This window comes from Nannobrachium achirus (genome assembly GCF_963921795.1).
Source record: "Nannobrachium achirus genome assembly, chromosome: 22".
In the NCBI taxonomy this organism is placed as follows: Eukaryota; Metazoa; Chordata; class Actinopteri; order Myctophiformes; family Myctophidae; genus Nannobrachium; species Nannobrachium achirus.
The window spans coordinates 28,851,624-28,878,072 of record NC_137829.1 but is presented as its reverse complement, the minus strand read 5'-3'; the positions used below and the strand labels follow the sequence as shown (position 1 = coordinate 28,878,072).

Here is a 26,449-nt window from a genome sequence, read left to right as displayed (position 1 = left end):
AAGATTTGCACACATTTTCATGACTTTTTCAAAAATAGCAGATCTACAAGCTCGCAGCCCGGCACTTGGTGCCGCGCTGTCATAGTATATGACAGCTATATTACAGCTTTGAGTGTATTATTGCTAAGCAGCGGATTATTATGATGACAACTGAGAACATCAATGTATCCTAATGGGGAATTATAATTCAACCATGTAATGATTAGTGTAATCATGAACCGTAAGGTGTCAAATGTACATAGGAGGAAACTGATGCATATGAACCTGGCTATAAATCCAATCTTGGCCTCTGAGAGCATAATCCAAGCAGGGATCAAGGTAAAACGTCACCAACAAAACTCTTAAAGAAATGTTCTTTATTTTTAATATTATATAAAATAGATTTATGCAGTAAAAATACATGGTAGAAAGCTGGACATTTGTAATTCAACCCTAAATTATTTAAACATTGTGACCCTGTTGCATTCTGAAGGACTACTACTTAACTGTGAATACATAAAACAAAACCAATGTGCATTGTATTGAAGGCGTAACAAAACTATTGAAGGCACAACACAATCCCAGTGTACAGTGTATTGAAGGCATAACTCAAAAACCAATGTTAATTTTATTGAATGTATAACAGAAAACCAATGTTCATTTTATTGAATGCATTGGGTTGAAAGAGTCCTTTAATTACATCACAGTTATTTGTGAATGAGGAAAGGTCCGATTTTTACAACCGACTACCTGACTTCAACATGAGACACTGTAGCCTGGGGCCTTTTCAATTACTGTACAGTTGATTGCTGTTTTGTATTGATTAAAATTGCAAGAGAAAGATCGGATCGGAAAGAACGGTGAAAAGGGCAAGCCTACTTGGAATCATTGAGCAATCTTATTGCTTAATGTTGACTAATGCGATATCAAAGCCATTTGACTGCCCGAAAACTGGAAAACGGAAAAACTAGGCTACTTTACAAAATGGCCCAGGGATTTGTAGACTACGATTTCGGGCTATTATTATTTAGCAGCAGCTAAGCGGGTCTAAAACAGTGTATCGGGTGAGAGATCCGGGACATACAACAGAGACATTTGGAGGCCGGTAGTTGACGCAGATTTTGTCCCCGCTATTGTCTCACAGAGTTCTCCATGGATTCTCCATCTGCGTCTACATCTTCATAGTCTCGTAGCTCACTGGAAATGTGGATTTCAATTGTACTAGACTCTGAACCTACAGTAGCAAAACAAAATGGGAGGAGATTACTGGATTGAAGCCTCTCGGATTCTATCGCTTCGTGGTCATATGAAACGCCTTGCTTGATTAACTGCTACTGTTGAAGACTTATGCCTCATTCACACTACAGATATATAGTTGAACGTTTTGCTTGGTAATTTAATGTAATCTCAATGGAAACCAGCTTTAAAGGCTGGGCGTGTCGGCTGTCCTTGGAATCCAGCCTTTAAAGCTGGTTTCCATTGAGATTACATTGAATTACCAAGCAAAACGTTCAACTATATATCTGTAGTGTGAATGAGGCATTAGGCTACTCTTCTTCGCTGACATTCAAACCAAATGTATTTTGGGAATTTGCATTGTGAAAAGCACATAATGACTATACAGTTAGTTGTTCTTTTAGTAGAAGAATTCTAATTCGTTTAAATGATTTTCTTTTTGCCACCACACTAAATAATATGATCTCAATTTCAGTTGAGTTCATGAGAAACATATTCAGGGCTACATTGATAAACAGGAAACATAAATGCCTTAAAAGCTCTTTATTTCGGAGTGATTTATCAATGCAAGGTGTAAACCTGAATATTGTAAACAGAACATTGAATTGTTTTTGTACACGGTGCAAAGGAACAGACAAATACCACTAGGGCAGAAATGGTACAAAACCATACAAAGTTATCCCAAAATACATTTCATAGTTTGCCCTCTTTCTCCAGGATGAGTATAAACATTAATATGCTGATAGTGAATCTCACATTGGAAGTAAAAACCTTCCCAATCCATGGCTCTCTGCATATTAGCTTAGCAGCATCATACAAAATCTCGGTCAACTAAAATAACATTAGCAAATTAATACTTACACTATTACTTTGCATACAATATACAGTACCACGGTTGAAGCATTAGTTCACCCTAAAAACGACTTTCTATTAATTACACACCACATGAAGCCTTGAATTCATGGTATTTTTTGTTTTTGTTTGCATTCCTAAGCAAATATTTTTATGACGGATGGAGTCTCTGGTAGGAAACTCAAAAGTCAGTAGGAGACTCCTATTGACCAATGACCCAATAATTGTCTTAGGATTGCGACAAAAACAAAAAGATTGATGGGATGTGTAATTGACAGAAAATAAATATATTTTGGGGCGAACTACTCCTTTACTGTAAAGGCTCTAACAGAGTCCAGGGTGAAGAGCTATTCACTTCACCTTGTTGTAGTTTCCTAGCCATCACCTAGGCTTTGTTATGTATTTTTAGGTGATAGCTAGAAAACTACACCGTGGTGAAGTGAATAGCTCTTCACCCTGGACTCTGATAGAGGCTTAAGTCTCTCCTAATCTTTACCATCACACCTACAGTATCACAATTTAACAGAGTAAAGAATCAACATTTCTAATCTTTCTTCAGATGGCTGGAGCTCCCACTGGAGGATTATAGTTCCTTATTGTCTCATCTATAAGAAAACACATAACTTGAGGCAATCTAGCAACAGCTTTGGGTGATACCATGTACTGTAGATCAGTGGTTCTCAAACAGTTTCAAGTCAAGGGCCCTAAATTGATATGTATTTGTCTGTAGACCCCCCTCCCCCCCATCTGACAGGTTTTTGCCAGGGACCCCCAGAAGAGAATATTTATGTTAAAATTATCAAAAGTATCCAACATTTTCCAAACATTTTAATTAAAATAGCAGATGAAAAAATAGCAGATTATATGAGCTCGCAGTGCGGCACGAAGTGACGTGCTGAGCTTGTACATCTGATATTTTTTAATAGCCAACATATTTAAACATAGTGGCTAAAATGATTGTGACGCTATAGTAACTACTTTAGCCGGGGACCCTATGCAACCCCCTCAAGGACCCCCGGGGGTCCCCGGATCCCACTTTGAGAACCACTGCCGTAGATGATGATGGCGACGACTATGATGCTGATGATGCTGACGATGATGATGGTGATGCCGGTCAGTGTGTCAGGACTGGACCTTTTTACCAGCCCTGATACACTGGGGAGCTGACACTGTCACCACCGCCCCTGCCATGCCCATTACCTTCTGAGAGCACACTGATGGCATCAGAGGGTGGCTGCCCGTTGGCGGTCATGTCCTTCTTGCTTGCCTCCTGAACATGGCTCTGATAGAGCAGAGTGGAACCCACCACGGGGTTGTAACCTCCCGTGTTGGGCACCGACGTGGAGGCAGAGTCCCAGGCCAGCTCCCTCCGCCTCTGCAGGCTGAAGTCCACGTCGAAGCCTGTCCAGCCGTGGAAGGCCAGGGTGTTGAGGAAGCCTTGCATTGGGTTCAGGATCCCCTGATGCGGCAAAGTACAAGAAAAGCTTCCTCAGTCTAGGAGTGGAACATTCAATAAGCAACAAGAATCTTGTGCCTGAAGCTGATCCTGATTTTATAGTCCTACATCACTGATTACTGATCAGTGGTGTAGGACAGATGTTTTGACCAATATTTTCAGAATGCTAACCCTAACCCTGATACTGACATACACACCATGATATCGAATTGATACTGAGTCTGACCATGATACTGGCCATGATACTGACCATGAAGCTGACATGATACTGACATGATACTGACCATGATACTGACCACGACTAACAATGATACTGACCATGATACTGACCACGACTAACAATGATACTGACCATGATACTGACCACGACTAACAATGATACTGACCATGATACTGACCACGACTAACAATGATACTGACCATGATACTGACCACGACTAACAATGATACTGACCATAAAACCGTAGCCTGGGTACCAGCCTGCTACGCTACGTTCCGTGGATTTGTTTTGTCACTTCGCTTCTCAGTCTGGCCAGGCTTCTATCTCCAAGGGAGGCGGGACATAGAAAACGAGTGGAAACACTTGAGGCTTCCGATTGGTCTGTGGTGCGGGGCGGGACAAATACACCAGTGTGTATTGGCTGGCTGATGACTTAGTTAGCTACCCTAACCCTACTCTGATTCGTTGGAACAACATCCAATCAGCAACGACGTCGCCTACGTAACCGGTGACGTTCGGACAAAAGTGACAAAATAAATCCTCAGGACGTAGCATAGCAGGCTGGTAAAATGATGTAATGTCACAGGGCTGTGAGTTTGTAGATCTGCTATTTTTTAAATGTTTTGAAAACATTTGAAAATTTTTGCCTATCCCAAAATATCGATGCCAGGCTAAAAGTGTCTCAAGATCGGGACAATTATTTCCAGATGATAAAATCAGGCAATTATGCGGCCATCAGCCGACACCGATGTCATTACTTAAGTCAAATAATGTCCGATATAATGACCAGACGGATATATGGGTCGGGCTCAGGCTGTGACCTACCATGATGAACCACGTGATGAGGGCTGCATTCCTTATGTTCCTCAGACTGTTGGCAGTCATGTCTGGCTGCATTTCCAGGAAGAACAGCAGGCTCTCGTTGATAATATTGGGCACCCAGCTGAAAAACATCAGTTCAGAGGTTGTTTTTTTTCCTTCTCAAATGACACTTTAACTGAAATAAACTTGAAATAATGATAATGATTCTTGTTTGACAATTTTGTATTCACTTTATTGCCAGTGATAGCAGTTTTCAAAAAGACTATTGTCTTTGAATTGACTATTTCAGTACATCTTTATTATTTCTACAGCTACACTAAAGATAATAATTGAGGGAAGAGCCAACCAAGTTACACTAAGCCTATTTTATGATGCCTTTGCATGACGGTGTGGCTCGCCAAAAAAGAGCAGTTATTTACAATGTATGAATTAGGGTTTATGCTATGATGACCTGCAAAAGGAACATGACTTACCAGATAGAAAACACCAGCATGATTTTAAAGAAGCGTATCTTTATCTCTGTGGCCAGACGCCTCTCGTTCTCTGTGTAGATTCCTTGCCGACCTTTTAGCAAAGATGTCACTAAATGGAGAAGATGAGTTCTGGTTATTTGTGCTTGTGAATGCTTAGCTATTTTTGTGTAGGCCTACCAGTGTTAATTTTCGCAGACTAAAACTATGATAAATATACCACATATTTCGTCAACAAATCAAAAAAACTAGACTAAAATGTTATGGAGGGACTAGTGAAGTGATCCAATACAACTAAAAGCCAAGTAATTTTATGCGTGGTGTCTGTGTACAGGTGTCACTCTCCGAAAATAGACGATCTAAATGAGCTTGTAGATCTGCTAATTTCAGCACACAGCTGAGTATAAATCAGGCATTTCAACATCATCACAGCCAGTGAAAATAAGCTTTAGTCGACTAAATGAACTGTAGATTTAGCCAACTAAAACTAGACTAAAAGTAAAACATTTCAGATGACTAAAATATGACTACAACTAAATGGGATTTCATTCAAAAGACTATGACTAAAACTAAATCAAAATTAGCTATCATAATGTTGTTAGACATTTGTGGAATTGTTAATCAGCGGCTACGTCATTGTAGTCCTTAGCGGCCATTTCTTGGGTCAAAACACAGGTGTTTCAATTGTTTGATTGCATAGAACTAATGCTATAGTCTAATCAGAACACCTGTGTAAGGCTGTGTTTACCCAAGAAATGGCCGCTCTTAGAACTACATTTGGCACAACCTATACACTATTAGGTACAAGGCCCTACAGTCTTGTTGTTCTGTTGTGCTGAGTGAATATTATAGGATCAAGATGCCATGGCATGCAGGCCTGATATTTACAACCTTGTCCTACGACTCAGACTCCCCTCTTATTTATGTGTACAACTATGGTCTGATCCCTGCTCTCTCCAGAGAGCTACTTAACCGACCTGAGCTGGAGTCATCGATATGTCCGTACACAGACAAATGTGTTTTTTTACACGCACATTATAATGTACCCAATTACTGAATGTCAAGTCTCCAGGTTTTCTTCAGAATAGGTACTGTATATGACACTGCATTTACTAGGACACTGTGGTATATTAGGAGTCCAACTAGTACTAGTGGTTCTCAACTGTTTTATCTGCAAGGACCCCCTTAACTCTGAGAGTGTACAAATGGAACCAAGTAGCGGCTTTAACAGTACATTAAGCCAGGGGTCTTCAACAGGGGGTCCGGGACCCCTACGGGTTCCTCAGAGTTACTACAGGGGGGCCACCAAATATTTGTGTGATAGGATAATTCTTTTAAATTAACAATTCTGAGTAGAACTTTAGCCAAAAATAGCCTATCTACAAGCTCTCAACGCCTCGCAGCGCCTCTACACCAAATAGGTTTGGTGTAGAGGTAAAAAAAAAAAGAGCAGACCAAGTACAAAGTGAAAGCTCAAGTTTACTAAGTACAGTATCGACAATTGAAGTGGCTAAATGTCTGAAAAAATACATTAACACGAATCCAACATAGACTGATGACAGTGCTGTCAAACAAGTCGATGAAAATCTGCATCACAGATTTATATAACATGTAGAGGGGGTTCCTGCTTCATCTCTCTCTCAGCTAAGGGGTCCTTGGTCTGAAAACATGGAAGACCCCTGCAGTAAGCTAATGGGGATCTAATAAATCAATCAAATCAAATCAAATGGTCCACTCATGCATGTGGGGTACTGACCTGCGGAGGTAGTCCGGGCAAACAGCACGGGGTTGACCAGGAGGACCAGCAGCATGGGGCCGTAGGTGGTGACGTAGTGGGGGATGGCATGCTGGAGGCCGCTCTCACAACTACAGCAGAGCAACAGTGGATGATGATGATGTTACACATCATTTCTTTAGCATGTGAACTTAGAAACATAGAAGCGATTCTTCTTGCCTATGATCATGTGGCTATATGCCCCTGGCCTTTCCGTTTTATATGCTGGGCTGGATGAATATTTAGACTTTATTTTCTCTCAAGGGGAAATTCCTTTCCACAGCATTGTACTAATATGATACAATTTGACAATATTCTGTAAATGATAATATAATAATACGGTAATAAAAAAGAAGCTCCCTTTTTCCATTTCAGAGGCTGTCCAACATGTTCCGGGATACAATAGATAAGTGTGTACTCCGTTTAATGGACTGGGCTCCGCTCCCCTTTCTGCATATGTTGTGAAAGGGCAACAATGGCCTCTATTGGAATAGAATAGACCAAACACTGTTCATCTGATGTGAACCCATTCCTGTGATTGATAACTGAGTAGGTCTTTGTTTGTTTGTACCCTTGTATGTGAATGTGATGTATTCATTTGTATTTTTGAATATGTTGATGTCTTCTCTTGTAACTTGTAACCCCCCGCCATGGACTTAACAAGGTCATAGATCACAGTCAGGACACAGTCTTGTATGTCTGTGTGGTCTACTGTATAAGAGCCCATTAATCATAAAGCGCTCTAGTCTTCTGACCGACATTGCATAATCACAGTGATACATATAGCCAGACATGATGTGCCACGCCAACGCTCCATGTCATTGTAAGGCTATTTTCAGGGCTGTACGTGAGCTCATTAATATATATACAGTATACAGTATAGCATATACTGTGTGTATGTTACATTTGTACACTCTTGGAGTTACAAATGGTAACGCTGAGGAATTTACAGCGTAAAGGAGCAAAGTGTTGCACGTGGCTAAAGACGAGTGGTGTATTTATGAAAGAGAACATGGGTGATAGTGGCAAGTCCTCCGGGCTGCTGAACACTTACTCTGAGATAGATGGGTAGTAGAGCATGGCCACACCTTCCACACACAGCAATACGGCCAGACCCCATGTGATCATGTGGTAGAGGATGATGGTGCTGATGGGGGAGACAAAACCGGTCATGAGACTTGCCTCAGCTCTTATAACACTTAATATAAGCACAGGGCTTGGTTCTCTTGGCAAAGAAACAAATCCCCCCCCAAAAAAAGAAACGCTGAACGGTTGAGTTTGCATCATGAACCTATTTCATGTCCAAACTACATAATGCGTATTTAACCCATTTAGAACGGGTACACATTATTGTGTATCATTATTGAATGCTTTAACTATTGAAAAATAGCAGATATACAAGCTCGCAGCGCGAGCTTGTAGATCTGCTATTTTTTTTTAAACGTGAAAATTATAAATTTGACCCGATTCTATAAGTGTCTTTTGAATCCTTCTAAGATTTTTTGAAAAACCTATGTTTCTATATGTCAGCAATCGGGCTAGCCATCGTCAAAGAAAAGGTGTTTTTCACTTAAATGGAGCTCAGTTAGTCTGTTCTTGAGTAGCCTCGGAAACCCAGGCTTCTTTTGGCGATAGGAAGAAAAAGAAGCCTGGGCGATCGCGTTATGATCACTGTTGGAGGAAGTGTAGAATTTCCCTAACCAATCAGAGTGCAGAGAACGTCACACCGAATGTGTTGTTGACGTCATGACGCAGCAGCGTTCTCTGCGCTGAGCAGAGGAGCAGAGGGGGGTGGGGGGAGGAGAACACATGCTATTGGCCAGAGACTCGTGGAGAGATTCGCCGCGCCCGCCCATCTGCCTACACAAACTGGTCCGCGTTAGGTTAGAGTGGTTCTTGAGAGACTACTATGTCAGTGGTTCTCAAACCTTTTCATGTGAAGGACCCCCAAAATGATATGTATTTGGCCACGAAACCCCATCTCAAAATATTTTGTTCCAGGGAACACCCAGAAGCAAAATTTTAGTTACAAACATTCGCTTTGAAAATACATATATTCAAAGATTTGCACACATTTCCACGACTTTTTTCAAAAATAGCAGATCTACAAGCTCGCCGCGCGGCACTCGGTGCCGCGCTGTGAGCTTGGAGATCTGCTATTTCTCAATAGCTAAAGCATTCAACAATTCTAGGCCTAAATGGGTTTTAAAATTGCTTTCCGAAGGTCGACACCCAAATGGGTTTCAGAGCAGCTGCAAATGGGGCAGTGAAAGGAAAAAAACATTTAGTCTAGAGAGAGATAGAAGGTTTGTGAGAGACAAAGACATATCTGTAATGCTCTAGGGTGCCTTTTGTGAGTTGTTAACTCTACATGAATAATTCATACCAATATCTGTTAAATGCCTACAGTATCAGAGCAAACGTGTGCCTTCGTATAACAGGACAGGAGTAATGCTCAGGGGCGTCACAAGGGGTCATAGAGTACTGAGTTACTGGGGCCCAAGGTGGAGGGGCCCTAATAACTATATCTATTGAAAAATAGCAGATATACAAGCTCACAGCGCGGCACCGAGTGCCGCGCTGCGAGCTTGTAGATCTGCTATTTTTGAAAAGTCGTGAAAATGTGTGAAGATCTTTGAATATATGTATTTTTTAAGCAAACATTTCTAACTCAAATTTTGCTTCTGGGGGGTCCCTGGAAGGAAGTCGATATTTTGAGATGGGGTTCCGTGGCCAAATACATACCATTTTGGGGGTCCTTCACATGAAAAGGTTTGAGCTCCACTGACATAGAAACATAGGTTTTACAAAAAAAAACTCAGAAGGATTTGAAATATTCAAAGATTTTCATGATTTTTTCAAAAATAGCAGATCTACAAGCTCGCAGCGCGGCACTCGGTGCCGCGCTGTGAGCTTGTAGATCTGCTATTTTTCAATAGTTAAAGCACAGGGGCCCCCGCAGTGAATCCTTGTACCCAGGGCCCAGATTTTGCCGGGACACTCCTGGTGATGCTGGTGGTGTCGTCGTAGGGAAATGTGGAAAAAGTGGGTACACGTTGGCGGGCACCTGATTCCTGCAGATCTTTTCACCACTAGGAAGACATCCACAGCATAGCAGAAGGTCCACCAGAAGGACGCACTGAAGAACAGCTGGATCCACATCTGCCCGAAATAGATCAGAGTCAGATAAGAGTCGGTCAACCTAAAGTGCAACACTGTACTACTCCATATAGTCCACGAAGGAACACACTATATGGAGTAATACGAACTGATTCATGTTATGTTATACCTGATAAATGTACTGTATTTTTCTGCCAGTATTGTTTCATTTAACAGTAAAACATGAATCATCATAATAAATAAATAAAGTTTCTTAAAATGCTCCCGGTTGGGTGTTATTTATGGATTCAGGAATTCACAAAGATAAAGGTGCTTCTTTTGGACATACCGCAAACACGTCAAACTTACAGTATGTTTGAGGTGTCTGCGTGACTGGAGAAAAGTAATATAATAAGTAAATACGCCCTGCTTTCCGTGTACAGTGACAGTACAAGGGAAAGCAGGACATAGTTATTCATTATATTAGACACCAATAGACAGCTTTATTCATTGAAGTATATGGTAAATATATAGCGCAATAGTAATAACTACTGTGGATTTGCATATCACACAGACACAAACTTCACCATTGTTGTTGAGCTGCTGTTGAACTGCACATCATTAGTGTAAAAACATCAGGGACGTGCAGAGAATGTTAGAGAGGCAGAGGCTGAAATGTCTAAAAGGGCCTTTTGGTGAAAATATTGAAAATAGCAGACCTCCAAGCTCACAACTTGTGTTGTGAGCTTGGAGGTCTGCTATTTTCAGTAGTTGATACCACACTGAACTAAGCATAAAAGAGGGCACTCCTGGAGATGTGGCGTAAAGCATGGATTTTTACACAGAGAGGTCAATTCTTTCAACATAAGATGATTCATTCAAGTTCAGGAGAGTTTGGACAAGGCAATTCTCTTGAACGCTGCCTTCAGGTATGGCATGGAAAGAGGGCATCTGCGTTTCTTTCACCACAGTAAAAACTGCATTCATGGTCTGGTCTGGAGAGGTCACTTTTTTACAGATGTATAAAAGGGCAGGGGCTCAAGCCCCCTTTCATGTCTATGTGTGCACGTGCCTGAAAAGCATTGTGAAAGTTCATCATACATACTGAACTCCCAACGCAGAAGACTTGTGGGAACAACACATCAGTGCTGTTGACCATCGAGATGCTGTCAACGACGCTCGGGAGACCCAGCCAGATGGACGACCGCAAAATAATACCTGGAGAGGAAAAACAAGCACGCAATAAACACACAAATCTCTGCTTTAAATCACTCACTTGTCAACGAACTCGAGAGTGTGAATATAAAAGATGGAAGGAATGTAAACACAAAGGAGGAAACTCCTGCAGGCGAGGGATGGGGATGGGGTGTATTCCAAGGCATGTCTGGCAACAATTAAAACACTGAAACACATAAAGTTTTTGGTCATCCGTGTTAATAAAGAGCTCGGTTAACTTGACTCTGTCATGGAAATCCTTTTAATTGATATTGGATGTAATGGAAATGCGAAGCCCCCCGAGGTATGCTTCCCCCTGTTTCCTACGCCATGCAAGTTCCAGCTGCATTGCACTTTCTACTTGGGAAAGTATGAGATGTCTCAGGAACTTCACATGATGTAGTTTACATGCTGTGCATTTCAATGTAAAAATGTGTCAAGTGGAAATAGGGCAGGGACTATAAAACATGTCTTAGTGTTACTGCTTCATTCAGCATCTCCTTCCAGGTAGCTACAAAAGTGGGTCTTGTTTTTGAAAACCATGAAATAAATGGCCTATACAGGTTCCTTTAAAAATGCTAAAGTAAGTCATTTTAGGCTATATATATGGTTAGGTCAACAGGTCTATACCTACATATTAGAAGGAAACAATCTTGTTGAAAACAATTTCCAGTTCATAATTCATAATGCTAATTGTTTGATATATATCATAATGAAATGTGACTGTTTTATTCAAAGCAGGCTCCAACACAGCAGCAGTAGGCTAATGACTTTACAAAGGCCCCGTCTGTCTGGTCTTTGCATCATTGGGATTAGATACACACTGACATGCATTGTGTTTTAGCCTTAAAGCAGTGACATAAAGTCCATCATCAACGGAAAAGCCTATCCTAATATGTAACGGTCAATAAATGAATTAGTCTATACATGATATTACAACAAACACCATCTGGCAAAAGTGTTTATGTCTGACACAAAACGTGTGAAAAACGGTCTAAACACAGGGATTTTCTTTTTCCTTTGATTTTTTTTGTCTAGACACGCAGGAAGGTTAGCCAAAACAACCCAAGACTCAATATAACACTTTTGCTATTTCGATCTTAAAACAATCATGGGAAGAATGGCAGCCTATAATGTGCCTGCTGTGGATAGGCCTATTTCGTGCGCAAATCCATCAATACGCATGAACGCAGACTTTGGAACTGCATGCCAATGAGTGTACATTACCTGTACATCCCAATATATCACATATACTGATGATGAATAATATCCGTGACGACGACGCAGGCTTTGGCAGGGGGTAGTGTCCTAGTCTTCTGTAACCCTTGCGTTTTGGTAAGATCTGCACTATGGTGAATATTAAGCTCAGACACGCGCTGCCGATGCATAGCGCGCCGAACAGGACGGGTTGAAAAGAGATGACAAAGTCTGTCGCTGCGTCTCGGTTCGGGCAGCAGAACGTCTCCAGCCGTGGGGATGCCATCATGGACTGGAGGACAGACAGAAGTAGGCTACCGTGTCAGAACAGAAGAGAAAGAAAAGGAAAGGAAAAAAAAGTGGAGTGCATGGCCTAAACTCTACAGAGAAATCACGGGTTGACTCATCATGTGCTTTCGTTTAATCCTTGCAGTCACGGCCTAAAACTATGCCTCACTCACTACGAGGGGCCGACAAAGCCTCTTGTGTGCATGGGGGTATGAGGTTTACTTTAAAGTAGGGTATTTAATTATAGTCCAATCCTCCAAGCTATATTTTTTAAGAAAGAGTGTGGCCTTTGGCCCTTTGCCCTTTTGATTGATTGGATTCTTTATTAGCAGCTTGCAGAAATAAAAAACTAACAAACATGCCTACAAGTTCACTACAACAAGGTCTGCTAAAGAGGATTTAAAGTTCAATTCATTCAACCTAATGGTTAAGTGCACCATCGATTGTGCATAAATTGGATTTAGGTGACCTTGTACCGGTGAACTGTAGGCTATACTGTCATGAGACTAACTTTTCCTATGCAAACTTCAAAAAATACTTAAATCAATCAATCAATCAATCAATCAATCAATCAATCAATGCCTAATTTTACCTGAGCCTGACATGCAGTTAGCCAGCGCGCATGTCAGAAAATATGCAAACTAGGCTATGTTTATTTAACTTGAGCTGTTGTAGCCTACAAACAGAATCCCAATCAACTTTGTTGTTTGTATGGCAATAAATAAACAATAACTTTAAGATATTTGGACTGAGATCTAGAAAATGTAGGCTACAAGCAATAGAAGCAGATTTGAGCTTCAAAGGCTTCCATACAGAGAACTCATTCATTTCTTTCCAGTGCGTAATAATAAGGCACAAGGTCATGTATGGTAAACGTGTAGCCGCTGGCACACTGTGGCACAGGCAGTGGTGTAAAGTAACCGAAGTACATTTACTCTGTCTCTGTAGCAGCGGCGTCAGTTCAGAAAAAGCGCCCTCGCGCGCGTGCAAGACACCAGTCATGTTGCCATACCTTAGCAACAGGCACGATGAAAAGTACATTTTTTATTATTTCCCCCTGTAGCCAAGCTATGGTAGCTGCATACCCCTGCCATACCCAATTGACGCCCCTGCTCTGTAGGCCTACGCTACTTACTGTACTCTAGGCCTACTTAATTTTGAGGTATCTTTCTTTAGTAGCCTATTTCCAATTTTCAGTAACCTACTTTTACTTCTACTCCTCTAGGCAAAGACAAAAACTTTAGTTACTATCTACTTTATAGATTTTGATTATTATTACTACACAATAATAATATACTACATAATAGAAAATAGACAATCTACAAGCTCACATTGCTTGTAGCTAGATCTACTTGATACTGTTGATTATATTTTGAGGATACAAATAGACCTACTTGTGTACATTTTTTTCTTTTTGATCATTTTGAATTCCAAACTTTTACGCAAGTTATGAATGTGAGTACTTTTTCCACCACTGCCAACAACTAACTATTATGACCTCCATTCCCCCCACTGCTGTCCTCGCCTGTCTGCTCTGCTCTCACTCTCATGGCGCCACCTGGTGGTTGTTGGACTCCTGAAGATGTCTTCCTGTGGATGAAAGTAATACCTTTGATTGCAACAGCTGGGCAGAAGGCTGTTCAGTATTGTTTTTCTTGATCCACAAAATGGTAACAATGTAATTTATATAGCATGTTATTTGCGTTCATGGTCCTCGCAGGTTCATTGTTTAATACGTGGCATTATATAGTTTCAATATGTACAGATTGAGATTGTTGTTTAGATATCATATTGTTTAGAGAAAGATGCTAGGTTCATGGTTTACCTGGTAGGCCTATCCTAGTTTCTCAGCCACTACAGTCTCACTGCATTCATAATGATAATGTGATTATTTAACTTGCCTATTGATCGCTTTGAGTACTTGTACCAACATTGTATTAGAAACAGAAATGGTGTGGTAATGTCTCTCTTCCAGTATTCTGTCAACAAGCCTGCCTAAAGCCTAATTTATGGTAGGCCTATAATGAAATTCAGTTAATGATTAAGATTAGGCATGGGTTTAATTACCGCAATTAACTTCAGTTATTGATCAAATGTGCATGGAGTTGGTGTGGTTAAAGTTAGGCAAAGGATCTGGGGAGGGTGCTCCCACTAGGGCCTTCTAGGGTGGCCATGTAGGGGTGTGCAGGAATCTGTCAAACAAAAAAATAAAACATAAATTAATTTTGAAACATACTTTCCATGTCATAATTCCTGACAATATGGATCCCACATGTGCATAAATATTTGAAATTGCACACTGAACTGTAACTTTTAAACTATGCCTCTCTATGCAGTTATCATTATATTGTTTGTTACTCTTCTCTCTAGAGCCAGCCTCATCCGCAGCTCATACCTGCCTATTTCTCTCTAGCTGGAGGGGATGGGTGTGAAGTGAACGGTACCGTGACCACAGAGTCAAATTACAGACCTGCTCGACAGGCCTCCCCAATCCCCATTCACTGCACTTACGCTGGCTGAGAACCAACCGGTATCTTGCCTCATGTAATCAAGGTGGACTTCAAATGAGTTTGACAAAAGTGGTCACTGGTCACAGTCCAGTTGATAGATAACCTATGCAGCCAGACACCCAGACCACAGAGCATGTAATTTTGGCCTCTGTTGTAAACGATGTCTGCAGGGCACAAAGAGAATCAGCGAGGCAATCCACACCAAACTGGACCTGTGTTTTTCTCTAACTCTTTGATGAGTGGTAAGTAACAGCTGGTTTGTTGTTGTTTAGGCCAGGGGTTTCCAAACCTTTTTTGTCTCAGGGCACCCCATAAATATTTTTTTCATCCGAGGCACCCCTACATTATAATTGTCACTCCCAGCACCTTATATTTATAACATATCTTGTATGTCCAAAACCATTCGTTTTGTATTTATCATCTCCAAAATGTACTAGTGAAAACAGCAGATCTACAAGCACACTGTGCTTGTAGATCGGTTGTTTTCACTAGTTTTGTGCGACAGTCTTGTATGATGAAGCAGGGCTTTGCTTTACCAAAAGACTTACACATTTGAAACTTGGAGATTAGATACGCGGTTTCTGCCCGACAGTGACGATAGTTTAGTGATTATGTTGCGAGGAAAACGTTGAGATAATAGCCATTTTGGTTAGAACTGACTGAAAATAACTTTGTTCTTCAAGTTTAAAATGATACTAAATATATTGTGTCCAAATATCTTCCAAATATTATCAAATTATCTCGCGGCACCCCTGGACTGCCGTCACGGCACCCCAGGGTGCCCCGTCACCCACTTTGAAAACCCCTGGTTTAGGCTATGGATGTAGTATCAATTACTATACTGTGCACTGACATTTCAGCTTGCTATTGTAAATCACTTGTGTCTAAAACATTTTCTGTTGTATTTTACATTTTTTGACATTTATCTTTGTCTATAATGTCTATACCAAGATTTTGAATCAGATTGGTCTCCAATCCACGATGCTGCCTTTAATGGACATGTCATCGCTTTGCAGAATCTCATTGCTCAGGTAAATATTTATTTTTGTGTGTGTGAGCTCATATAATAGAAGAGAAAAATAAAAATGATTCTGGGTGTACTGTGAAATCTTCACAGGGATCTTGTGTGAATCTGGCTACTCTGGACCGGGTCACTCCGCTCCATGGAGCATGCATACAAGGCAATGCAGTGTGCACTCAACTTCTGCTGGAACATGGGGCCAATGTCAGTAAGCCATTATAGTGTGTTTAGACCAGTGTTTCTCAACCTTTTTTCTGCATGGGCACACTTTTCATGTCCCAAGAATCCATGGGCACACCGACATAATATGGGGGTGTAAATATCGTCACTGTCGGGAAGAAACCTTGTATCTCCCAAGTTTCAAATTTGTACGTTTCTTTGCAAAGTAAAGCCCTGCTTCATCATACAAGGCTGTCGCACAACAGTAGTGAAAACAGCAGATCTACAAGCACACAACGCCTCGCACCGCAGTTTAAATCATTTTTAAAATGATAAATACAATACTGGCTTTCAAGCAGTTTCAAGGGGCACACTTGACCCTTCTCAGGGGCACACCAAAGGTCCCCAGGCACAGTGGTTGAGAAACACTGGGTTAGACCTTTGTTGAATATGACAGATTTTCAGGTAACACCAACCAAATCAGGCAAACAGCACCCTACACTCACGTTTTCTCATTAATCTTATCTTATTAAAAAATCAAGGGGTGTCAGGCATATTCGCCTATAACATATTCGCCTACACGCATTTGGTCCTTTCGCCTGGCATTTTCGCCTTGGAGGAGAGTCTTTTCACCTACCTGTCTGAGCCATTTCGCCTACCCTCAATTATGGTGTCAGACTGTCCATGTTTTCATATTATCTCTTTGTCATTTAAAAATTACTAGAAGCTGCTCGGGCGGCCCAGCGTCTAGTCGGCGACCTGGCCAACTCGGAACAATGTAAATAGGGAATGAATGCCCCGCCCTTTAATGCAAACCCCATTATACCTGTTTTCATAGGACCCGTTTTGACCATCTGTCTGCCTGTGTCCATTTATGCCCATATATGGAGATATCTGTATCTGTCTGTCTGTCTGTCGGCGTCCATTTTATGTCCATATATGGAGATCACTGCAGTTATAGTTCTGGGTCCATTTTATGCCCATATATGGAGTATCTGTCTGTGCCTCCAACTGTGTTGCAGACACAGTGCCGGTTCCCCCTTTAATGCAAACCTCATTCGGGCGGCCCAGCGTCTAGTCGGCGACCTGGCCAACTCGGAACAATGTAAATAGGGAATGAATGCCCCGCCCTTTAATGCAAACCCCATTATACCTGTTTTCATAGGACCCGTTTTGACCATCTGTCTGCCTGTGTCCATTTATGCCCATATATGGAGATATCTGTATCTGTCTGTCTGTCTGTCGGCGTCCATTTTATGTCCATATATGGAGATCACTGCAGTTATAGTTCTGGGTCCATTTTATGCCCATATATGGAGTATCTGTCTGTGCCTCCAACTGTGTTGCAGACACAGTGCCGGTTCCCCCTTTAATGCAAACCTCATTATACCTGTTGTCATAGGACCCGTTTTGAACATCTGTTTGCCTGTGTCCATCTATGCCCATATATGGAGATCTTTGACCATCTGTTTGCCTCTGTCCATTTATGTCCATATATGGAGATATCTGTCTGTCTGCAATCCATTTTATGCCCATATATGGGGGCATTCATTTTATGCCCATATATGGAGAACGCGCGTGCCTGTGGGACGAACACCCATATATGGAGAACGCGCGTGCCCGTGGGACGAACGGTTCTCGAGATACGCGGATTACATACATACACACACACTCACAGAGATTTTTTGTTGACTCATGTGGCGTACGTGATGTCAGAGCCTTTTATGAAGTGATGTCACAATGAGTCAGAGCTTTCGCCGATTTCCTCCGGAACAGCCTGATGTCAACAATCAACCCCGCATAAGGAGATTCCGAACGTTGTCAACAATCAAGCCCGCATAAGGAGATTCCGAACGTTTCGCGCCGGTTCGGGAAAACCGCGCGTCGGGTCGGGTCGAGACCCGGCACTGCACTCCGTGCCGCGGCGGGGAACGCGCGTGCCGAATCTGAAGCCGGTGGGACGAACGGTTCTCGAGATACGCGGATTACATACACGCAGAGACTTCTCGCATTTATAGATAGATAGTGACTGTGACAGTGGCGTTACATGTCAAACCTACACACGGCTATCCTATGCACTCCATAGTAATCACATAAATACAGAGCTATTGGAATCAGGTGCGCCCAAATAATTAATTAATCCATGTCCCGATACTATACATTCTTTGGCGCAGTATTGAACAGTATTGTAAAATGAACAGTGTTGTAGGCCTATATTGTTTTAACATTAGGCTATACAAAATATATATGTAGGCTATTAGCCTATATAGGTCTATATAAGATATATGCTACACCTAAATAGCCTATAGAATCAACCTTGCCTGTCAACAGGCATAAAAAACTATTTTGCCATTTTTTAGGAATAAAATGTGATGTAAATAATAAATGTCAAATAAACTGTTAGATTCACTTGACACCACTGTCACAGTCACTATAATATTTAAATGACAAAGAGATAATATGCAAACATGGACAGTCTGACAGCAGAATTGAGGGTAGGCGAAATGGCTCAGACAGGTAGGTGAAAAGACTCTCCTCCAAGGCGAAAATGCCAGGCGAAAGGACCAAATGCGTGTAGGCGAATATGTTTTAGGCGAAAGTGCTGGTGACCAATCAAGGCAGACATGATTTATTGTTGGATTTAATGGTGTATGGGTGCATAATTATTTGACGAACAACGACACATATATGCAAGCACAGACAAGTCAACAGACATGCACGAGCGCTCAGTAACGCATTAACAAATCTGCCAACACCAATACTCCTTTTGTTAAACCAACCACGACTGTAGCAATTTGCTGAAGATTGCGCGAGGTGTCAGGGTAAAGCATTAACATTTCTCTGCAGCAGTATGTTCTCTGAGCTATTACATTGGAATTGGCTCACCAAATGGATTCAGATTTGAATTGTGTAATTTCATGGAGGATATCTTTAACCCATTTAGGCCTACAATTATTGAATGCTTTAACTATTGAAAAATAGCAGATATACAAGCTCACAGCGCGGCACCGAGTGCCGCGCTGCAAGCTTGTAGATCTGCTATTTTTGAAAAATCGTGAAAATGTGTGCACATTTTTCAATATATATTTTTCAAAGCAGACTTTTGTAACTCAAATCTCTGCTTCTGGGGAGTCCCTGGAACAACATATTTTGAGATAGGGGTCTGCGGCCGAATAAATGTAATTTTGGGGGTCCTTGACTTGAACAAGTTTGAGAACAGCTGATTTAGAGGGAGGATTTAGAAGTTGGGTCAAAGATGGGGACAAAGATATTCACACATTTTCACGATCTTTAAAAAATAGCAGATCTACAAGCTCGCAGCGCGGCACTCGGTGCCGCGCTGTGAGCTTGTATATCTGCTATTTTTCAATAGTTAAAGCAAAAAATAATGGTTAAAGTGGTTCAAATCTAATGCGACGCGGCACGCGTTCCAGGTATTTGAGAGTTTAAGTGTCTTACAACGGTTGCCGACCGATCCACATGCCAGGTGAACTCTCCAACAGTGGACGGAACGACCCCCCTGTCGGAGGCTTGCTCTCACGGCCACGTGACCAGCGTATCTCTGCTCCTGCAGCACGGAGCCACCCCCCTGGGGACCAGTCGCGCCGATTCCCCCATCCACAGAGCTGCAGCTACAGGTGACAGGTCACATTCTTCCCAGATGATTTTGGGGGTCCCCAGATGACTGTGAATTGACAATCTAATGATTTCAATACCTTAAAAAGAAAGAGAGAGAAAGAAAGACCATTGCTGCATCAAAAGTAATCAACAATCTATAGCTACTATAAAAACTGGTCAAACATTGGCCAAATGAATGAGTCAAACTAAATGTAATGCCTCAACACCTACATTGCAAGTGCTTGTCGGGTGTCCCAGTTCACAACATAATGATTATTTCGGGCGGTCAGGGCCTGAAAATGTTGAGTACCATTGCTTAAGCCTACACACTAATCTTTGCTGAACCAGTCTTGTCAGGTTATAAGGAACCATGTACAGACACAGTGCAGACAATGTAAAAAAGAAAAAAAGCAGATGTGTTTTTTATAGATGAATAAAATATGCGTGTTTCTGTGGATATTCTTCCCTTTCTGTTGTTTGTGGTCATGTCCGTCCAGGTCAAGCAGAGTGCATTGAGACGCTTGTTGAGTACCGTGCAGATGTGGACCAGCATTTCCACCTATCAGGCTCCCCTCTCCATGTTGCCTGCTCCAGTCAGCATCTGCTCACTGCAAAGACATTGCTTCAACTAGGTATATGTTATCCTTTGCGCGCACGCACACGCACACGCACACACACACACACACACACACACACACACACACACACACACACACACACTCTCTCTCGCTCTCTGTCTCTCTCCCTTGTCTCTCTCCCACACACAACAGGGCATCATCTGGGAATGCCCATACTGTATATGGACATTTTATTTATTTGATCCTTTATTAATATATATCCATATACATATATGGACTTAATATTAACGTTTTCGGGGAAGGTAGGGTGTAAATCAGAGTAAAGCAGGCTCTTGGGCCAGTTAGGGCCTGGGATTGATGACATCAGAAATCTCCATATATGGGTATACAAGGTACCACAAGTACCAGACTCATATCCATACAGTGATATAGTCTGGCTATGCGAGGCTAGGGGTAAAGTACCTTCGAATTCACCATGGTGTATCTGTCTTGACTTAGCATCTATACGAATTCCGAACACAATTGGCTTGTGTTCGGGAGAGGGTGATATTTGTGAATGTACTCCTGTGAGCTGGGGCGGCACCTGTCGGTGGGAATGTTTGTCACTGGCAAGTGAGCAGTAGGGTACAACCTGGGTACAACAACCAGCAGTGCAGTGCAGGGAACTCATTGACATAATGACTAAATTGAGGAGGATGAAGATGACTAGCTAACAAACAAAAGCAAATGTAAAAGATTATGTGCAGTGTGTCACTTCAGCCGCCGTAAGTGCCATTTCTATTTGATCAATTGTTTTCCCCTTTTCTAAGCAAAATTCTAATTCAGTCCATGGTAATTCCGTCAGTGCATATTGAGAGTTCTTGTGCATTTTGAATAGGCTAACTGGTAGCAATTCTTCCAGTCGTTAGTTTGTTAATTAGTCTTTCTGGGAGAACAGCTTGCAGCTAAAGCAGTACATTGGTCTTCTCTGAATACATGCACCAGCTTCTCATTTCCCCCCATTTATTAGTTTCCTATTAAAGTTACGGTGGTTCCAACTTCTCCCATCCTCTCATTTTGGAAAAGAAATATTCAGATTCTATCTGATAGTGTTAAGCAGTGGTTCCCAAATCTTTTAGCTCAGTCAAGACCCAAAAGAGAGATGAGACCTTTGCCCGCGACCCAAACTAGTGAAAATGTGTATGTCTTGATACATAAAAATTGTTCCATGACCCACCTACAGTATGGGTCGCGACTCACTGTTTGGAAAACTGTTGTAGAGTGCTCTTCTTATGAACTCACTCAACTCATATAGTTCTGTAGTTATATACCCGTTGTGTGTGCTGCCTAGACATACAGTGCAACATTTTGGTAATGAAAAGTGCTACTGCATTGTATAATTGGCTGGACTCACTTCCCACAGACTGTTGGGTAGGTAGTAGATGAGGTGGATGACGATGTCTCTCCAACTGCAGAGTGTGTAGAAGTAATACTGTAGGTACACTTGGGGAAAGTTGTACAGTTTCTGTGCAGGCAAACATGCATGCATATATTTAACGTGTGTGTGTGTGTGTGTGTGTGTGTGTGTGTGTGTGTGTGTGTTTGTGTGTGTGTTGCTTAGACATAAACAGATTAGACATTTAAAAAATATATACTGTAATCCACTGTAACGGTAGAAAGCTGGGTGAATGTGTATGAATTAAATCTTCCTTTCCCTTTCTCCCCATGCTGTTGCTGCATAAAATGTACTTAATCAACCATGAAGATTAAAAAGTGCAATAACAAACAGCCCATTATTTTCTCTGGTGACTTAAAGTACCCTCCTAATACGTGAGCTGGCCGTGTTTTTACAAATAAATGAAAAAAGTTAATGAAAAAAAAAAAAAACACGGCCAGCTCACATATTAGGAGGGTAGTATGAGTCACCAGAAATAATGGGTGTTTTTAATGAATCTATCATGGTTAAGTATGGAGTTTGAAGTTACAATGAGTGTGTACTGTGTATGGGGAGGGGACCCTGGAGGAGGAGGGCCTGGTAACATTAACATCAAATATCTAAATATTGAATCAAGCAAATTAAAATGTGTCCAGGGTGTTCATAAAAGCCTGATTAGATGATGAAGTGAAATATCCCTTTAAGTAAATTTACTTAGTTACATTACATTCCACCACTGTTAAGACCTGTTGCCCTCACCTCAATTGCGAGGGCCTTCAGGGATCCATCCGACCATGTGCAGCTGGCTACGCACAGCTCCAAAGTCATCATCAAGTACACTGACAACACCACTGTGATGATGGGCATGATCATCAACCACGACATGGCAGCCTACAGGGACGAGGATTATCACATGGATCACTCTCACAGTGGGTGTGATGAGAACAACGTTGACGTCAATGTCAAGCAGGCCAAAAAGCTGAATTGTCGACTACAAGGAGCAGAGAATAGAGCATTCCCCCCTTTTCAAAGATGACATACTATACGTAGAACCTCACACCACACTTTTTGACATTGCCCACAACCAGCCAACCTGTATAGTGTGGGAAAATGAAGGGATTGATCAAACACGTACATACCGTTGTTGTCGGGTGGAAACCTTGTCCTTGTTTTGTATTTATTATTTTAAAATGATTTGAAACTAGTGAAAATGGCTGATCTACAAGCTGTGTGTGTGCTTGTAGATCAGCTATTTTCACTAGTTTTGTGCGACAGTCTTGTATGATGAAGCAGGGCTTTACTTTACAAAAAACTTGGAGAAACGAGGTTTCTACCCGACAGTGACGATACCCTTTGCCTTTACAAATAGGCAATGGCCTGATCTTGCCTAAAGAGGTGGTGCCATAGTTTTGTACTTTTTCTGGTTTTCATGTGTCTAGGAGGTTGACAGTACTTCATTAGACCCCCTGGTGTGGTTGTTATGAGCGATTATGCATTCTCTTTTTATTTGGGTTTTTAGCTGGAGGATGCCACCTGCTGGGTCAGATGTGCCGTTTCAAAAACACCCATACTTATTACATCACACAATCAACTCCTCCCCTAATTACCATTCACCCAACACTGTGGGTGTGGCTAACTTCAGCTGGGTCGCCACCCACCATGACAACCACGCATGCTTAATGAACTGGGGGTGTGGCCACATAAAAACATAATTTTAACTTTTTCTGTACACTTTTTTGGAAAAAATCTTCCTCCTAGTATAATCATAATACCTGATAATCATGTTTTAGAGGGGGGGGAAATCATGGCACCCGGACTTTAACGTGCTTTTTTGTGCCGATCTGTCTTTCCTACAGGTGCCAGTGTGAATAACAATGAGGCTGGCGACTCCCCGCTGCACATTGCTGCCAGTCTGTCAAACCATGAGATGGTGTCCCTCCTGTTGGAACACGGGGCAGACTGTTCCCTCAGGAACTCCAGACACCAACGGCCTGTGGATCTTGCCCCTCCCAGCAGCCTGGCAGAGAGGCTGCTGCGGCACACAGGAGGTACTCATTCTTAGAACAACAGGCTCCAGATGTTTCATCGCCCATTTAAATTAGGCTGGTGTAAAATAGACTCTTTTCACAGCAGACATTTTGACGGGTAGACACAGCGTGTAAGGTGTAACGGTGGGTGTGTTTCATTTAGATGTTGCTGTGCCATGCAGGGACAGATCCTGTGCAGTTAAAGGAGTTGTTCACCCCCCCAAAAAGTACTTATTTTCTATCGCTTACACGCGTGTTTCCTAAACCCACCAGGATTGAGTTAAGACCCGCCTCGCGGAAACGCGAGAACTTCCAGGAGTGGCTGAAATCCTTGCCGGACACATGGAGGGTGGATGAAGTCAGAACTAATAAAGGCATGAAGACAATCTTGTACTGAGAAAAGCCTGCATTTGCACAATGCACAGCTATTAATTTGTCACTACAGTGCTCAAAATAAACTGTGCTAAAAAAAATTACTTTGTACTGTGCTTAAAAAAGGGAAAACTTTGTAACTTTGCTCAAGAGAAAAACATACTAAGAAAGCTATTTGTCACTACTAGTCTGTGCTCAAAATAAAAACTCTTACTGATTATCAGTTAAATTGTTATAGTTTGGATATGGCTTTGGGCATATTATGCTGTGTGTATTATTGTAATGGATCAGTAGGTAGTAGGTATAGTATTGCTTTGCACTAAGAGCACTATATGCACTTTCATACTTAAGATTATTGAGAGAGGCGTTTCCGACTTTCCGTGAGGCGGGTCTTAGCTCAAGCCTGGTGGGTTTAGGAAACACGCCAATTACACACCCCATGAAGCCTTGAATTCATGCAGATTCCTTTGTTTTTTACACATTCCTCCGGTAGGAGAATTGCGGAATCTCCTACTCAGTCTCCTATTGACCGATGATGACCCTTCGTCAAATTATTGGCTCAGGAATGTCACAAAAACTTTAAAAAATTATCTATGAATTCAAGGCGTCATTGGGTGTGTAACTGATGGAAAACAATCAAGTAATGTTTTGGGTCAACTACACCTTTAACTTCGTGCCGACACACAGAAACACCTACTGTAATGAAAGCCACACATTTAATGTTTTTTTCCCCCCTTCAGCTGTTTACCTGTCATAATGGCTACTGTGAAAAGAGCACATTAATTAGCCTGAACAAATTATTACGCAATATGTTATGCTTTAAAAATTAAAAAACAGCAGATATACAAGCTGCGAGCTTGTAGATCTGCTATTTTTGAAAAATCGTGACAATTTGAATTTTGACCCGATTCTATAGGCTATGTATCTTTTGAATCCTTCTAAGATTTTTTGAAAAACCTATGTTTCTATGTCAGCAATCTGGCCAGCCATCGTCAAAGAAAAGGTCCTTTTCACTTAACTGGAGCTCAGTTAGTCTGTTCTTGAGAGACTACTATGACTACTGTCAGTGGTTCTCAAACCTTTTCATGTGAAGGACCCCTAGAATGATATGTATTTGGCCACGAACCCGTATCTCCAAAATATTTAGTTCCAGGGACCACCCAGAAGCAAAGTTTGAGTTACACACGTTCGCTTTGAAAAATACATACATTCAAAGATTTGCACACTTTTTCCACGACTTTTTCAAAAATAGCAGATCTACAAGCTCGCAGCGCGGCACTCGGTGCCGCGCTGTGAGCTTGTATATCTGCTATTTTTCCACTGGTTAAAGCATTCAATAATTCTAGGCCTAAACGGGTCAACATTAGCTAATCAGGAAAACGTGCCTTTGACGTGATGTTGCTTATTTCTTTCGATGCCTGATCAGGAGTGGCCCGTCTCATGCAGTTGTGCCGGCTCTACATCAGGAAACATTTAGGCAAACAAAGACTTGGTGGTGTTCATGGCCTTGATATACCCATAGAGCTGAGACGGTATCTTCTCTACCAGTCAAGATGTAGGAGGTGAACTGATCCATTGGTGTTTCTCAGCCGCTTATAACAGCAATGGTTCTCAACCTTTTCTATGTGATATTGTGTAATATTGTGAAAATAGCCGATCTACACGTTATATATATTATATATACACGTTTTTTCACAATTTTCACAGTTTTTTTTATAGTATAGTGTGTTGATTACATTGATGCAGTAATGGTCTTATTGATGATGATGATGTTGATTATTATTATTATTAATTATTTATTAAATTGTTACTTCACTGTCACCTGAAGACTCCCCCCACCGGTTGAGAACCACTGGTTTACATTACAAAGCAAAGCTGTTAGACTTTCCATTCAAAGTATTTTGATTATTTCAACAACAGGTCAATAGGGGGCATACTTGCATCATCTTGAGAGGAGAGGATGTCACCAAATGATGCACTGTTGTTGATGGTTGGTGAGTGATACATTTGTATTTTCTGGTACACATCTGAAAACACATCGATATGAATCTGCTAGTACTACAGTATACTGAGACTCTTTCTTAAGTAAAAAAACAAACAAACAGATTGCTCCCAGAAGCGCTGGCCCCGTAGTGCCCACTG

The 26,449-nt window shown here is 41.6% G+C and overlaps 2 protein-coding genes across 2 annotated transcripts; one reads left to right on the top strand and one right to left on the bottom strand.

The window, feature by feature from the left end:
- Positions 1-1,084: 1,084 nt before the first annotated feature.
- On the bottom strand, positions 1,085-12,609 carry gpr143 (G protein-coupled receptor 143; the record flags this gene model as incomplete). Its single annotated transcript, XM_080753248.1, has 9 exons — positions 1,085-1,213; positions 3,268-3,526; positions 4,569-4,686; positions 5,039-5,147; positions 6,792-6,901; positions 7,864-7,956; positions 9,877-9,971; positions 11,014-11,126; positions 12,351-12,609. The coding sequence occupies 9 exons, from the start codon at positions 12,607-12,609 to the stop codon at positions 1,110-1,112; spliced, it is 1,260 nt and encodes a 419-aa protein (XP_080609374.1). The 3' UTR covers positions 1,085-1,109.
- A 2,669-nt stretch (positions 12,610-15,278) lies between these two features.
- Positions 15,279-25,873, top strand: LOC308307552 (ankyrin repeat and SOCS box protein 9-like; the record flags this gene model as incomplete). Its single annotated transcript, XM_080752819.1, has 7 exons — positions 15,279-15,360; positions 16,070-16,149; positions 16,236-16,343; positions 19,786-19,936; positions 20,414-20,548; positions 23,765-23,956; positions 25,734-25,873. The coding sequence occupies 7 exons, from the start codon at positions 15,279-15,281 to the stop codon at positions 25,871-25,873; spliced, it is 888 nt and encodes a 295-aa protein (XP_080608945.1).
- Between the last annotated feature and the right edge of the window lie 576 nt (positions 25,874-26,449).